This window comes from Notolepis coatsorum (assembly GCF_963971535.1).
Source record: "Notolepis coatsorum genome assembly, chromosome: 9".
Taxonomy (NCBI): Eukaryota; Metazoa; Chordata; class Actinopteri; order Aulopiformes; family Paralepididae; genus Notolepis; species Notolepis coatsorum.
Genome location: NC_140173.1, coordinates 130,322,545 through 130,340,280, shown reverse-complemented (window position 1 = coordinate 130,340,280; position 17,736 = coordinate 130,322,545). Strand labels below are relative to the sequence as shown.

The window sequence follows — 17,736 nt, the reverse complement described above, 5'->3', positions numbered from 1 at the left end:
CCGAGTGGGAGTCGAACCCCGGTCTCCCACACCGCAGGCAGCAACACAGACCGCTATACCAAGAGGTGAATCCACTTCTAAATGCTGGGTCTATGTGTCTTTTGAGGATGTGAGAGTGAGTTTAACCCATAGCACCGCTACTCACCCCAGCCCTTCTTGACTGCGCTCCACGATACCATCCGTTACACTTGTATGTATATGTGTGTGTGTGTGTGTGTGTGTGTGTGTGTGTGTGTGTGTGTGTGTGTGTGTGTGTGTGTGTGTGTGTGTGTGTGTGTGTGTGTGTGTGTTGCTCCTCGTCTTCATTGGGGAAAGTCTGGGGGTGTTGCAAAATTGTGGATTTTATGGTGGTTTGTGTTGATCCGTGAAGCCCATGGGGGCAATTTGTTGTGATTTCGGGCTATACAAATGAATTTCATTTCATTTCATTTCATTCTGGGGGAGAAAATGTTGTTTGTATGTATTAGGTACCGACAGAATAGTGTTGCCTGAAATGTTCCTTTGGCTATAGACAGCCAGTGAATTTCCTAAAATGGACTTAATTTAGATAGATAGAGATAATTGCTCGATAATAAACAGACATAATTATTATATTATTCCAGTGTTTAGAAAGCTCCCTCGGTTCCAACTGTAGAATAATATAGATGTCGGCCTACAGCGCATGCTCCTGGCGACTGCTCCGCTGCCTCCCAACCATGTGAAGCCCAGATGCAGAGGTTCAATTATGAAATGTAATTACACTGCTGCCACATCAAAGGTTGTCATTATTACCATAATTATCTCTCTGTTGCGATCATTATGGAATTATTCAGCCCCCGCCCAGGTCATGGAGCATATTACAGCATGAACGTCATCACTGTTATTCTCCACCAGGGGGGGGGGGGCTACTTGACAGACACACTAGAATCGCAATCCGCTGTAAACGCTGCAGGTCAGTGGAGGAACAAAGGGAAGCTCAGTAGTGGTGTGTCTTATAGTAAGAAGTAAGCATTTCTTCTAGGAGGCGAGAATAGAGGGTGGGGGGACGGAGGCGGAAGCCACCCCTGTCAGCAGAGAGAAATTATGCAGAACATAACTACCACTTGAGTAAACAATTAAAGGAACACGCCAACATTTTGGGAAATTAGCTTACCGTCTTCTCCAGAGAGAGAGACAAGAAGATAGATACCAGTTTCCTCTGTGCGTTCAGTAGAAAGGCTGCACGTTAGCCTAGCTTAGCACAATGAATGGAAGCGGACAGTGCCGGTTAGCCTTCGGGGGAGAGGTGTTAGTTGGACAATGCCTAGGCTATAAACTGGTATCCATCTTCTTGTCTCTCTCTGGAGAAGACGATAAGGGAATTTCACCAAATGTTGGCGTGTTCCTTTAGAAATAGGCATCACCAACACTACACTAACATCACACGTTTTTCATTCCTTTACATCCACACTCGTCATCGTACAGCGGCTTTGTTGGTCTGCTATTGTCTGGAGAAATCACACCAGGCTTTTGGTCCAATGTAAGAAACCACAGAGGAGACGGGCAACTATGTGGAGATGAAGGGGGGGGGGGGGGGGGAGCGAGGAGTCTGCACTTCAGCATTTAGAATGCAAGCTTGATGTTTCCCAACCGTTCCTCTGGGAAGAAATGGAAAATGAAATATGTACGTGCTTAGGCTACGTTATATAAGTACAAGAATTTCCCGGACATAACTAAACTAGGGCCATAATACTGTAGCTCCGCTAGGAGATTACATTCGGTGCAGTTGGCTGGAAAGGAGCCGGTTTTATGGATTTATGGAGTTAATCCTAAGCTTCCTAATCAAGATGTTTTTGTGCAATAGCGCTCTCCTGTTGCTCCTGCATCTCCCTACACACATATCAAATGCAGAGATTGGCTACAAACAGCTGTATTTGTACGTGCATTCAGTCATAAACACATAGACACGGGCAGAGCTTAAGTATCACAGATACACTACAATCCGTTGAACAATGAAAAAATACAATTGGCAATTGGTTTTCAGGAGCATCAATGACTATAATTGAATAGCGCGGCTGTTGTGTTTCAACACATTTCAATGCACGGCCAGAATCATATCATCACATTACCGCATAGCTGTCGCTGTGCATATGAACACCACCACATTGTTGCATTTGAACATATGGCGTTGCAGCACTGAAGCGTGGTGTCATTACTTCCATGTGAAGTACTGCACAGCTTGGGGCTCAGACCAACATCAGATGAGTGACATCAAAGCGTTCCAAGGGAGTCGCCCCCAGATGCTGATGTTACAACGTTATGACACGTTGTAATTAAAAATTTGTATTTTACTGAACCTTATGTAATGTTAAACTTAAAGAGAAGACGGAGGTCTCTGTGTGCCCAGTTGAGGTCTGGCACGCTGCCATTGGCTGTGGAAGTGGGTAGATTCCAAGGTAAACCTGAGGAGGAGCGGTTGTGTGTTCTATGTGATCCGGGAGTGGTGGAGGATGAATATCATTTTGTTTTTTTATTGCCCTTTGTACACCGCTTTGAGGAGGGCTTTATTTGAGAAAATTCAAATTGTAAATCCGGATTTGTTTTGGCAGTTTTGAGAGTTGTATGTTGAGTTGTTTCTTTGTGGAGGACATCTTCAGTTTTGCAGGATTTTTTGGAGAAAGCATGGCACTTGAGACAAAACACACTATATCCTATATAATTGTATTTGAATTCCTCTTGTTTCTTTGTTTATATACATTGCGTACAGCTTGTGTTATATTACGTTTTATTGTATTTTCTTGTATTTTCTTGTTCTTGTGGCCATCCTGGTCTATATGTCATTTGTCAAGTAATTGGTCAAGTATATTATTATATACTTATTGTTATGTGTCTTGTAAGCCCATTATGGGCTGGGCATACACCTGTATGTAAGACACGAAAATAAAAAACATCAAATCAAATCAAATCATGACCTCCTGAGAACAATGACAACAAGCATCCTCTGAAATCAATAACTTCAGCTCCCCTATTGATTGATTGATTGATTGATTGATTGATTGATGGATGGATGGATGGATGGATTGATTGATAAACTGGGGGAAAGCACAAACAAACTACATTCCACAGGATAGGATATTAAGTCACAGATTATGACACACGATTTAGGGCTCTCTTTAGGTATGAGGCTCGTAAACTACAACCCCCAATGATATGTCTTCTAGTTGTAGGTCTTTAGGTAAACATCTCTCCTGGTTGTGAGTAGAAGTAGGTAACATAACTGCCTACCTGGCCTGGTCAAAGTACTCTTTGTTCTGGTTCCTATAGAAGGCTGAGAAACAGAACTGCCTACCTGGCCTGGTCAAAGTACTCTTTGTTCTGGTTCCTATAGAAGGCTGAGAAACAGAACTGCCTACCTGGCCCGGTCAAAGTACTCTTTGTTCTGGTTCCTATAGAAGACTGAGAAACGCAGCATCCGCCCAGCAATGACTTCTGCCTTTTCCAGTAGTTGAGTTAGATGCACCGGGGAGTAATCTGCAAACACACACACACACACACACACACACACCAGCATTAGACTTATACATATACATATAAAACACACACAGTGGAAAGATACATGACACAACGTTGTCATTAGTAGAATACAGTCGAATAAGATGTACGAGTAGGTGAGTGAGTGAGTGAGTCAAGTTTTGTTTTATTTGTCACGTATAAAGTATGGGACAGACTGAGGGATGAAGAGAGTAGACAGGCATACATGGAGAGACGGCGGGAGGCGAAGAGAGAGGTGGCAAAGGCGAAGGAAAGAGCATTCAGCGAACTGTATGAGAGGTTGGACACTAAGGAAGGAGAAAAGGACCTATATAGGCTGGCTAGGCTGAGGAACCAGGCAGGGAAGGATATACAGCAGGTCAGAGTGATAAAGGATAAGGAGGGCAAGGTGCTGACCAGCGAGGACAGTGTGGTGAGAAGGTGGAAGGAGTACTTTGAAGAGCTGATGAATGAGGAAAATGAGAGAGAGAGGAGGATGGACAGTGTGGAGGCAGTGAACCAGGAAGTGCAACAGATCAGTAAGGAGGAAGTGAGGGCAGCTTTGAAGAGGATGAAGAGTGGGAAGGTGGTAGGCCCAGATGACATACCAACGGAGGCCTGGAGATGCCTAGGCGAGATGGCAGTGGTTTTTCTAACAAGATTGTTCAACAACATCTTGGAAAACGAGAAAATGCCAGAGGAGTGGAGGCAAAGTGTGCTAGTGCCGATTTTTAAGAATAAGGGAGACGCACAGAGTTGCAGCAACTACAGGGGAATAAAGCTGATCAGCCACAGCATGAAGCTATGGGAAAGGATAGTGGAGGCTAAGAGGAGAGGTGAGGATTAGTGAGCAGCAGTATGGGTTCATGCCAGGGAAAAGCATGACAAACGCATTGTTCGCCCTTAGAATGTTAATGGAGAAGTATAGAGAAGGCCAGAAGGAGCTGCATTGCGTCTTTGTAGACCTAGAGAAGGCGTATGACAGGGTACCAAGAGAGGAGGTGTGGTACTGTATGAGAAAGTCAGGAGTAGCTGAAAAGTTTGTGAGGGTAGTACAGGACATGTATGAGGGCAGTGCGACTGTGGTGAGGTGTGCAGTGGGAGTGACGGAAGGGTTCAAGGTCGGGGTAGGATTGCACCAAGGGTCGGCCCTCAGTCCTTTCTTATTTGCAGTAGTGATGGACAGGCTGACAGACGAGGTCAGGCAGGAGTCCCCGTGGACCATGATGTTCGCAGATGACATCGCGATCTGTAGTGAGAGCAGGGAGCAGGTGGAAGAGAACCTGGAGAAGTGGAGGCATGCACTGGAGAGAAGGGGGATGATGGTGAGCAGAAGCAAGACCGAGTATATGTGTGTGAATGGGAAGGAAGACGGAGGGGTGGTGATGATGCAAGGAGTAGAGGTACCAAAAGTGGACGAGTTTAAGTACTTGGGGTCAACAGTCCAAAGTAATGGGGACTGTGGTAGGGAGGTGAAGAAGAGAGTGCAGGCCGGGTGGTGCGGGTGGAGAAGGATGACAGGGGTGATCTGCGATAGAAGGGTACCAGCAAGAGTAAAGGGAAAGGTCTACAGCACGGTAGTGAGACCAGCTATGCTGTATGGTCTAGAAACTGGTGCTGACCAACAAGCAGGTGGCGGAGCTGGAGGTGGCAGAGATGAAGATGTTAAGGTTCTCTCTGGGAGTAACAAGGTTGGACAAAATCGACAAAATGTCTACATCAGAGGAACGGCCCATGTTGAGCAGTTCGGGCAGAAAGTGAGAGAAGCAAGACTGAGATGGTTTGGACATGTGCGGAGGAGGGAGGTGGGGTACATCGGGAGGAGGATGCTGGAGATGGAGCTGCCAGGAAAGAGGAGGAGGGGAAGGCCCAAGAGGAGGTTTATGGACACAGTGAAGGAGGACATGCGTGCAGCGGGAGTGACGGAGGACGACGCAGAGGACAGAAACAGATGGAAACGGATGATCCGCTGTGGCGACCCCTGACGGGAAAAGCCGAAAGAAAAAGAAGAAGAAAGTACATGTACATTCTGGTTCTGTATGAGCCCCTGAGAATGTGCTGCTTCATACAGTAAAAAAAGTCAAAGAGGAATAAAGTCCCAACACACTATAAAAATATACAATAGACAACATACAATATACAAACTAAAGTACAACCTAAAGTACAATGAAGTAGAAATGCAGACAATGAGGTACAAAAATGCAAAATTTGAATGCTAAAAAGACATATGGATGTAGTGCAAATATTTTTGTAATAAATACATAAAATATGGTGTAGTGTTAAACGTTTTTAAAGTGTCTAAAGTGAGTGTTAAGGTGAGTGTTTGTTTAAAGTGAGTGTGTGCATGTGGATGTGTGTGCAGTGAATGTAGATGGATGGGTTAGTGTTACATAGAGTCATTGAGCATCCTGGTGGCCTGGGGGTAGAAGCTCCTTCTGAGTCTCTCTGTACTGGCCATGAGACTCCGGTAGCGCTTGCCTCACCAGAGCAGTGAAAAGGGGCAGTTGTTTGGGTGGCGTCTTTGACTGCTGGGCTCAGGACGGGATTCAACATCAAATGGATGTCTGTACTGACGGATCCATGAAGATGTTTTCTGAGAGATGCTTTCATCTTTTTTGCGACTTCATGTTTTATTCCTAGGTTGATATGAGTCAGTGTCTAGAGACTGATCTTTAAATCCTCTTATCCAATCTACCTTAACTAGCAGCTCAGTTCAGAAGACTCTTAAAGTAGAATTCACATCTGTTATTTATATAATATTGTACAGCTCAGTTTTAATTTGTGAAGTTTCTCCTTAAACTGAGACACCAGAGGGAAAAAGACAACAGCGGTGATGTCATTGAGGGACAATTCCTGGACTTGCTTCATAGACAGTGAATAATGGAACAATTCCCAGGACGCTATGACAGAATCCTCGGATGTGGCAACATTTTTGGATTCACGAACGCCCTACATTGATTTGAGCCCACAAACTTCATTGTGAATGGACAGAGGGGGGGGGTCGTTTTCCGATGCTGCGATCATTACAAAAGCATGTTTTATGATGGGGTTCGGTAAAATAGACGTAAAATAGACGTTACCTTTGTCAGAAGGTACTCCACTCTCGCTCCTCTGTCTTGGATCAGAACAGGATCAATACATATAACGTTAGGTGGCCCTCATCCGTTGTCTTCTTCTATAGTCTGCTCGGGCCAGACTATGCCACGGAGCCGGAGGTTTCCTCATCGGCCGGTTTGACTATAGTCTTTTTTATTTTTACCTACTTTTTCTCCTCCCTTTTCTGTGATTTTTCTCCCATCCCAATTTTCCTCTTGTGCCAATTGTCCCTCCCCTGTCCTGATCGTTGCTCGCATGTGCCCCCCACTGGCCGGTCATAGGGAGGATAGAAGCCCATCACATGTCCCGTCCGATACATGTGGAGGCAGCCAGTCACTTCTTTTCACCTGCCAGCACAGACTCTCATTGGCGAGGTGTAACGTGTGGGAGGCTCACACTGCCCCGCCATTTCCTGTCTTTGCTGTGCAGGCGCCCCCTGACCAACCTGTAGGAGTCGCTGTTTACAACGACCAGACTACCACCCATCGACTCCCCTCCCGCTGACACTGCCAATTGAGTCAGTATGACGGCCGGCCCAAGCCAGAGGCAACGCTGACAGCCGGATTCGCGACCGGTGTCTCTTGCGTTGGTGACGAGTGCAATGTCCGCTGCGCCACCCAGCCGCTGACTATAGTATTTTTATGATTTACCAGAAGTGCTGAGTCCAACATAGTCTGGTGGAAACGCACCTTATCATCCATAATCATCATCTATATAATCCGTTTTGTCTTAACACTTTCTGCGCAAAAAACGACTATACTCGTGTTTCGTCGTCAACGCTTGAGCGCCAAAAACGAGTATACTCGTTTTGGATCCTTTGATATTTTTCCTTTGATCCCCGTTCTATACACTCAGCCGAAGCTCCCTGGGTCTCCTTGGCACATCTGCCTATGTTGGAATTGCAATGACGATCGAACCTTGCCAGGTGGCAGTATTGCCTACCTTTTGAACTGGGGATATCACTTGTCTTCCAGTACTGACTTTCCTTTGGCTGTTTCCGCCTAGGAGTGGATCACAACATAGCAATCGGTGGAAGATTTGGTGCTCAGAGCTATTATTTCCCGTATGGTAGCCATGCCCAATATACACGAGTAATTGCGATCGCCATGGGATCGACTGGGATTTATTCATTTTGGAGTATCTTCTGACTGAGGTAAGGTCTATCTTAGGTAACCTGCTGGTATTTTTTTTACGTAAAACATGCTTCTGTAAGGGCGGCTAGGTGGTGCAGTGGGCAAGGCACTCACCAACAATGCTGGAGACGCGGGGTTCGAACCCAGCTCTCCACATTGTTTTCAGTTTGGCTGGTCGTCCGTACTAATACAATTGGCAGTATTAGGGGGATGGAAAAAAGGGTGGGGATCGGACGTTGTGGACAGCGACTCCTACAGGTCGGTTGGTGCGCCTGTGCAGTAGAATCAAGAAGCGATGGGGGCGGCGCCCCTCCAAAGCGCAGACCCCTGATGCTGAAAGATCGCGCCGCGCAGGTGAAAAGATGCGACGGCTGCCACCTCGAGTATCGGAGGGGACTCGTGCTATGTATGGCTTCGTCCACATTGCAGCCGGCTTGTGGGAGGCAAGAAACAGCGTTCGAGACAGGGGAGGGTTGAATTGGATGATACGAAATTGGGATGGGAGAAAAAGTGGATAAAAAAAAAAACATGCTTCTGTACCGATCACAGTGTCGTATTTTACCGGACCTAAAACATGATACGCATAACAATTTTCTGATTAAAACGCCCCCCCCCCCCCCCCCCCTCCCTTCTTTTGTGAAGAAGACACATATGTATATGGTATATACCTTTGATTTGGAAGTATTTGGGGTTTCAGGCGAGCAACCAGAACGATCTCGGCATAATGCATATAACGCGTGGGAACATGTCTATGTTCCCCGGGTCCTATGTTCCCCGGGTTCTATGTTCCCTGTTTTTAATTTTTTTAATGGTTCTATGTTCCCCCGTCCGCAAAAGGGTTCTATGTTCCCCGGGTCCTATGTTCCCCGGGTCCTATGTTCCCCGGTAGCCGCAAAAGGGTTCTATGTTCCCCGGGTCCTATGTTCCCCCTATGTTTCCCCGGTAGCGATAAAGGCTCGCCCCAGGCTCGCCACAGCAGTGGATTTCAAAGATAGTCACTTTTATAGATAATTCATTTGTATCGCAACGGAGTCACGGATCTAGTCGGGCCATGTCGAGAAAAATCAAGTGTAAATTAAAGAATTTAAAATGAAGTTTAGCCTATTAAATCGTTTTATAAGCGTTCGTTCTTATTTGCGGTCTGTGTGAGAAGCATCCATCTGCAGAACTTGGGACACGAGACCGCCACAGGCCCGCTTAGCAGCGCCACCCACCCAATGGCTGAATTGCCAATGGCTGAATTGGAGTATTGCACTGTGCGGGATTGATTGATTGAAAACCTTATTAACAGATTGCAGAATGGGTACAGTACAGTACAGCTCAATACATACAATTGTTAAGGGGATGCAGACCAGAGAAAGACTTTCGTCTTGTTTACATCAGGGTCCCCCATTTTCAATTCATCATAACATATATATGACATACATGACATACAGATAGACAGTACTGCTACATCTATACATTTATGACATACCAGATTTGCAAATACAGTACTGTTTGTGATACAAAAAGTGTCCAGAAAAGAGTGTATATACATTTGACGTAGAAACTGTACATTGGAGGAGGTTGGGTAGGTGGGGTGGGGTGGGTGGGTGGGGGGGGGGGGGGGGGGGACTGTACATTGGAGGTGGGTGGGGGTGGGTTGAGTAGGGGGTGGGTGGGGGACACTGTACACTGTACATTGGAATACTGACAAAGCCATACATGGTCATTTACTGTACAACTGGGTTAGGACATTTGTGGGGGCCAGTTTCGAATTGCAGTCTCCCGTAGGTGTTCTTTGAGTGTTTTTGAAAGTGGGTAGTGATTCACATTCCTTTACAGCTTTGGGTAGGGCGTTCCTGCGGGCAGATCCGCGATGCGTTTATTTAAACTTTATTTAACAGATTGCAGAATGGGTACAGTACAGTACAGCTCAATACACACAATTGTTAAGGGGATGCAGACCAGAGAAAGACTTCCGTCTTGTTTACATCAGGGTCCCCCATTTTCAATTCATCATAAATGTACAGTTCCCTCCCCCTTGTATATATTTACTGTATGTCACAAATGTAACAGTACTGCATTGAGTATGTCATAAATGTCATTATGAATTGAAAATGGGGGACCCTGATGTAAACAAGACGAAAGTCTTTCTCTGGTCTGCATCCCCTTAACAATTGTGTGTATTGAGCTGTACTGTACTGTACCCATTGTGCAATCTGTTAATAAAGTTTTCAATCAATCAATCAATCCCGCACAGTGCAATACTCCAATTCAGCCATTGGCAATTCAGCCATTGGGTGGGTGGCTGAATTGTCTGGTGGCCTGTGACGGTCTCATGACCCAAATTCCTGAGGGGCCTGACAGCGTGGGGACTGAGAGTGCTGGGCTGACTGTTCTGCAGATGGATGCTTCTCACACAGACCGCAAATAAGAACTAACGCTTATAAAACGATTTAATAGGCTAAACTTCGTTTTAAATTCTTTAATTTGCACTTGTTTATTGTATTTGATTTTTCTCTACATAATGCTACGTGGCCCGACTAGATCCGTGACTCTGTTGCGATACAAATGAATTATCTATAAAAGTGACTATCTTTGAAATCCACTGCTGTGGCGAGCCTGGGGCGAGTCTTTATCGCTACCGGGGAAACATAGGGGGAACATAGGACCCGGGGAACATAAAACCCTTTTGCGGACGGGGGAACATAGAACCCTTTTTCGAAAAAAAGAAGAAAAAAAGCGGGGAACATAGAACCCGGGGAACATAGGACCCGGGGAACATAGGGATGACCCCTAACGCGTCATATCTCGCGATCTATGCAAAAAGACTGGATTATTTTGGAAAGGGGCGATGTTTAGCGTGTAATAGCTCACACATTACAGTATGTAGAAATGAACTGGTTTGTCACTCTTGGACTGTAAACAATCCCTGTCAAATTAGCCATACTATTGTCTCCATAGCTATAATACAGAACACACAAAAAGAAGGACAAGAAAGCTATGGATTTAATTGGTAGTCTCTATTAATAATAATAATAATAATAATAATAATAATAATAAACTTTATTTGTATAGACAATACCAAATGTTTACCTAATGTGAGAGATGATGTCCACTTTTGAGAGATCTCAGATAATTTATTTATTATTTTTTTTTATCTTCCTATTCCTTTCTACTGACCATATTCACACGGCAGCCATTTTGCTCTTAGGCCATGCTCAGGTTGGGATTCTTTTCCACCCAAGGGCTCTCTCTGCCCAGGCGCAACATTTCTCAGAAACAATGCCCTGTTGGGAGTGATGTCACCACTATATACAGCACTCAGTAGCACATTTTATCCACTTAAGACAAAATAACATTACATCGATATCACTGAACAAAACTTCTTCATCTCTCTCCAGCCCTTTCCCATCCAAGTCTGCCTCCCAGCCGTCTCCATTTCCTCTCCCCTCTTGCCTCCTCTCCTCTCTCTCTCTCTCTCTCTGTCGATCCCTCCCTCTTCTATTCCTTCATCATCCGCTGTCGCTCCGCCTCTCTCCCCCCAACCGCCTATCCCCCCTTCGCTCCCCCCCCTCCGTCTCTCAACCCCTCCTCTGTCTACCGATCGATCCCTCCCTCCCGGTCTCCACATCATCAGGGTTCTCTCACCTCCCCTCCCCCTCTCTTAGCTGGACTCCCTGACCTCTGCATCCTGATACACTGTAGTTCCACCATCTCCTATACTCCCTGGTTTCCCCCCTCCCACTCTCCACACCCTTTTTCCCTCCATCCTTCTTTCTCTCCGTCCTCTACCCGGTCCTCTCCCTCTCTCTCTCTCCCTGGCGCCTGTGTTTCCTAACTATTAATCTTCTTCTCTTTCCCCCTCTCTTCTCTCACCGGCGGTGCAGAACTCGATGATCTCGCTCCACTCGGAGACGGCGTAGTCCCCGTCCGGCTGTTTGGACGCTGTCTGGACAGCCACTGTGTACTCCGTCCTCGGGCTCAGGAACCAGTGGCCTCGCACCGTCATGGGCAGCGGCACTGCCTTGGCTACCAGCTTAGTGGGCACGTCCTGGAGGGGGGGGTGGGGCGGGTGGAGTGGAAGGCAGAGAGAGATATTTCATTAATAGACTGCTTTTAACCGGAGATGGGCACCGGCATGTACATTCACTAGGCTTGTAAGAAACCAGCCCAATCATGCTTAAAATATGTAAATAAAGTACTAATCCACAGGTAAAGGGTACATATTGTACTTTATGTTATAGAAAGTATATGAAAGTATTCTGTACTTCTGTATGACAACTATTAAAGAAACTTGAGAAATAAGTAATATATTGACATATTAAAAAAAATTTACAATGTGTATTACAAATGACAATTAAGTACAAAAAAAATCTAAAATTGTAATGTTTTCAGAAAATGTTTTGAGTTTCCCTGCTGGAGAATCTCATAATATCTAATATCTACATAGGATATAGTATTTTACTCTTGTGACACAAAGCAGTGGATGTCATGACAGAACTCCCAGTAGCAACAGTGTGAGAAAAGGAAATAGAAGATTGTATCAAACTGTGACCATGCAACGGCCCACATGTGGGCTCTCTTGAGGACGATTTTCCCACCGGCACTTTGGCGACCTCTAGCAGCTCGGGTGTGCATATTCTTTAATACAATATATATATATATCGAATTAAAGCCCTATTTGTTGCCTGTCGATAGCCGTTTCAGGCGGTTCAGCAGTTATCGAGTTACACGCCGATATGTGAGGCGTGCACCGAAGTACACAGCAGACTTTTTATTTTTTCAAATACCACTCCCGTCTCTCGAGCCTCTACCTCCGTCAATCATTTGGCGATCTCGAAGATTATTGGACAGTGTTGTAACCAATGAGTACGGCTTTCCAATGGTACCCCACGTGGGAATGAGCGAATCAGGGATCTAGGTGAAAAGTCACGAGCCAAAACAGGAAGAGAATTCTCTGTTGAATGCATTGAAGTCAGAACATTTTCTGAGCTCTCTCACCTTTTACCAAAACCACGTCTAATCACTAATTTCTGAACGGATTTTTATGAAATTTGGACATGGCTATGGACCCAGGGTGTTTTTTCAGCCATCCCATTTTTTTAAAATACTACTTCTGGACTATTTACTACTACAGAAAACGTAACAAGTTTTTCTACAACCCAAGTTCAGACCTATGTTACTCTATTTCATTCGCACTAAAAGTGAATTTACTTTATTGTATCAGAAGCTTCAGAATGTCATCTTTCAAAAAAGACCAGGCTCATGCATGTGCTATAAGTAAGTATAGTATTTTGGTTTGCAAAAACAGTATGCAGTCCTCAAAACTAAAACTAAATGGCCACTTTTGGGGGCAATTGTTAAGAGGTTAAAATCAAAAGTCAAATTGACAATCATCATTCATTTGGACAATCGTTACACCCCTGTAATTTTCACACACACACACACACACACACACACACACACACACACACACACACACACACACACACACACACACACACACACACACACACATCGAGAAAGCCATGTACCCAATCCCTGTGTGACCTAGCAGGAGAGAGAGAATTACACAAGCACCTGCCTAGCAATGGAAGCAGTCCATTGATTCACCAACACTGTCCCAGCAGGCCACGATAAAGATAATTACACGGGGTCCTTCACGCAGAGTTGAGAGCTCCACTACACCCAGGAAGTGACTGTTGGGAGAGAGGGACGGGAAGCTGATAAAATTGCTTTTAGGAAGTGCAGCGCGCGCTGCGCGTGCGTGTGTGTGTGTGTGTGTGATAGAAGAGGAAGTGCAGTGTGTGTGTGTGATAGGAGAGGAAGTGCAGTGTGTGTGTGTGTGTGTGTGATAGAAGAGGAAGTGCAGTGTGTGTGTGTGATAGGAGAGGAAGTGCAGTGTGTGTGTGTGTGTGTGTGTGTGTGTGATAGGAGAGGAAGTGCAGTGTGTGTGTGTGATAGGAGAGGAAGTGCAGTGTGTGTGTGTGTGATAGGAGAGGAAGTGCAGTGTGTGTGTGTGTGTGTGTGTGTGTGTGTGTGTGTATGTGTGTGTGTGTGTGATAGGAGAGGAAGTGCAGTGTGTGTGTGATAGGAGAGGAAGTGCAGTGTGTGTGTGTGTGTGTGTGTATGTGTGTGTGTGTGATAGGAGAGGAAGTGCAGTGTGTGTGTGATAGGAGAGGAAGTGCAGTGTGTGTGTGTGTGTGTGTGTGTGTGTGTGTGTGTGTGTGTGTGTGTGTGTGTGTGTGTGTGTGTGTGTGTGTGTGTGTGTGTGTGTGTGATAGGAGTATGTTACTGCAGGGAGCTATGGATCATCATATATCATGGCCACTGTAAATTGAAATAAGAGTTTTGCCCCATTTACTACTCTGCACACATATTTTATATTATATTACCCTCAACCGCTTTAATGAGCGTAGCTTACTTTTTTATAGATTTAAAAACAAATTCTTTGTTTACCTTTTAAGAAAATGTCCATCAAGGTCATCATAAGTTTCTTGCACATCTGAGTAAAAATCCTTGTGATCCTTGAGGAGTCATGAACACCCTTTTTATTAAAGGCAACGTTTCCGTCTAGGATGTTATGGTGATAAAGCACAGAATTATATAGAAGAAACGTACCTACCAAAATGATGCCCTGGTGGGTGAACAGATTGGTAGCTCCATATAAAATCTCTCTCTCTCTCTCTCTCTCTCTCTCTCTCTCTCTCTCTCTCTCTCTCTCTCTCTCTCTCTCTCTCTCTCTCTCTCTCTCTCTCTCTCTCTCTCTCTCTCTCTCTCTCTCTCTCTCTCTCTCTCTCTCTCTCTCTCTCTCTCTCGTCCTTTCTGGTCCAATCTCTCTCGTCCTTTCTGGTCCAATGAAACGACTGCCTCTTTGTTTTCTCCACCAGGATTTACCGTTAAGTAGGTTCATCACAATACCAGCATGGTCCTTTTTTTGTTGTTGTTGTTTATACTCAAGGAGAAAGTAAAAGGTTATCTGCCGTTTACACCTGTTTTTGTTTGAAGTCAAAACACATCATGATATGGGCATAATACATACTAGCTGATGAAGCCACTTGGGACTTTCCTCATTATGTTGTCGTTCTGTATGCTTTAGGCCTATTTAAAGGAACACGGCAACATTTGGGGAAATTAGCTTACCGTCTTCTCCAGAGAGAGACAAGAAGGTAGATACCAGTTTCCTCCCCGTGTTTCCTCTATCTGGCTGCACGTTAGCCTAGCTTAGCACAATGAATGGAAGCGGACATGACCGGTTAGCCTAGGCATTGTCCAACTAACACGTCTACCCCGAAGGCTAACCGGTCATGTCCGCTTCCATTCATTGTGCTAAGCTAGGCTAACATGCAGCCAGATAGCTTTCTACTGAACGCACAGAGAGGAAACTGGTATATATCTTCTTGTCTCTCTCTGGAGAAGACGGTAAGCTAATTTCTTTTAAGCTCTAAATGTTACATGTTACTCGTCATTCAACTATTTCAGACACTGCTGTGTAATTAAGCAACATCCTCTGGTTCTTCTGGTACATCCTCGCGCCTCTACATTATTATTTCTAGTGTCGGCGGCAAAGCTCTCAGTCAGTAACGTCTCTGTGATGATTGACCTGCCTTGTGTTTGAACTTGTTGGAGTTCTTGTTCTCCTTCTTGTTGAGGTCAATGAAGTAGTGTGTGATGCGCTCCTTGCCGCGCGGCTCCATGTCCCAGCAGATCTTGAAGGAGTCACACGTGATGTTGCTGATCTTGATGCTCTGCGGGACGGGGAGCTCCTCCATCTCTGAGATGCCTCTGTCCTGGGACTTGTTTCCTGTGGGAACAGGAGGGTGGGCAGAGTTACTTCAGTACTTCAGTTACTTTGAGCAACTTCAGAGTTACAAAAATAATATATAGAGAAAAAGAGATAGATAGATAGATAGATAGATAGATAGATAGATAGATAGATAGATAGATAGATAGATAGATAGATAGATAGATAGATAGACAGACAGACAGACAGACAGACAGACAGACAGACAGACAGACAGACAGACAGACAGACAGACAGACAGACAGACAGACAGGCAGACAGACAGACAGACAGACAGACAGACAGACAGACAGACAGACAGACAGACAGACAGACAGACAGACAGACAGACAGACAGACAGACAGACAGACAGACACAGACAGAAAGACAGATATACATTGTTACAGCAGCATTGCATGTAAAGTATATGTATCTATAAGCCAGTGTACACAGGTGTAGATGATGCAAATGGACTGGTTATGATACAGTATGTGCAGTTAACCCACTCACAACCATAAGGACTGGTACTGTATGTACAGAGAGGATACAGATGAGCAGAATGAGCAGCTATCAGTACAGGCGTCATTGCAGAACAAAACTACAGCATGTACACTATATGCAATTGCGATTTTGCCAGAACACACAGGTTCCTGGTGCAAATAACAGAGAACGTACAGTTAAAAAGAAGGGTGTGGAAATGTCCATTATTGTGCGGAGATAGCAGCACACAAGCAGCGAGCGCCCCCCCCAGCTGGCCGAGAGAGTCGTTTATATAATAATAGCAAATGGCTGTTGGCACAAAGCAGCGCTCCTGCCTACACCTAGGTGAGACGGTGACAGAAGGTGCTCTTCATCTATGCCAGCTCAGCACACAGAGGCTGTGTGATATTGATCATCGTGACGGAGGTAATCTTGGTAGCTAAGTAGGAGGAGGTAGGCCTAATCTAAGTGGCTCATAAAGGGATGGGTACCGAATTCGGTACTTTTGAGGTACCGAACCGAAAGACGTCGGTACTAGAGCGGGTCGTCCAATGATCGAAGGGTTGGTGGTTCGAATCCCGCTCAAGCCCATGTCCATCCCACTGCCGTTGTGTCCTTGGGCAAGACACTTAACCTACTTGCCTCGTATGAATGTGTATGCATGTGAATGAATGTTGGTGGTGGTCGGAGGGGCCGTAGGCGATGATTATTCGCCACGCTTCCGTGAGTCTGCCTCAGGGCAGCTCTGGCTGCAATTGTAGTTTACCACCACCGGTATGACTGTGTATGAACGAATAATGGACTCTGTAAGCGCTCTGGGGTCTCTGGGGTGTCACGAAGAGCGCTATATAAATCCAATCCATTATTATTATTATTACCGAGTATCGAATCAAGTGAGAAAAAAAATCTTTTTTATTCATTATTTTTTTCCTTTTTTTTTCTTTTTTTTTCCCTTTTTTCTTTTCATGTCAACGTTCACACGCACAATATATGCTTACCTAGGATTTGACTTGATTCTACAACAAAGCAGTCGGAGCAATGACAAGCCGAAAACTGTCGAAATTGTAGTTATTTGAAGTTTGGATTTTTTTTTTACGAATGAGGTAGGTAAATTAAATTTCTTGAGACTAAAGTACCGAAAAAAGGTACCGTTGGGTACCGGTATCGATTCACAGGTACCGGTACCGGTACCCATCCCTAAAAAGCGCTATCCTATGACTATCTTTTGCCCTCAGAATGTCACTTCTAGGGGTTTTCTTGGTTGCTTTCTGTGAATGATGCACAACACTACAGCAGTGTTTTCTGGCCTGCAGCCTCTCTATTATGAGGAGGGGAGCACTCACAGTAGGCGACACATCCTCCTCTGTGTTCCATAGAGGACGCTGTGTCTCACACACACACACACACACACACACACACACACACACACACACACACACACACACACACACACACACACACACACACACACACACACACACACACACACACACACACACACACACACACACGCGCGCGCTCCTGAGTAGAGTAGCCTATTATGTTGCCATAGAAACACATCTATCTTCTACCTACATTCATCCGCTTGCCAGCACATACGCCAGTGTTAAATATTTCACATGCTGCTGATTACAGATCTTCTTTGTCTGTTTTTGCTTCTCAAGAGAGCTGGATCTTTTTATAATCGCCAGCTAAATGATTCTTCTACGGCAATAGGTTGTAACATTTAGACCTATAGGTCATATTTAGGCTAATGCTTTCGAAATTAA

General features: G+C 45.1%; 1 protein-coding gene across 2 annotated transcripts in view; it reads right to left on the bottom strand.

The window, feature by feature from the left end:
- LOC311234331 (phytanoyl-CoA hydroxylase-interacting protein-like) overlaps positions 1-17,736 on the bottom strand; it is a 46,147-nt gene that overhangs the window by 2,774 nt on the left and 25,637 nt on the right. For both annotated transcript variants that reach the window (XM_084321477.1, XM_084321476.1), the window contains 3 exons: positions 15,311-15,507; positions 11,580-11,754; positions 3,372-3,489 (listed from right to left, as the gene is read on the bottom strand). In XM_084321477.1, coding sequence (XP_084177603.1) covers positions 3,372-3,489; positions 11,580-11,754; positions 15,311-15,507 — 490 coding nt within the window. The remainder of the gene's footprint in view (positions 1-3,371; positions 3,490-11,579; positions 11,755-15,310; positions 15,508-17,736) is intronic.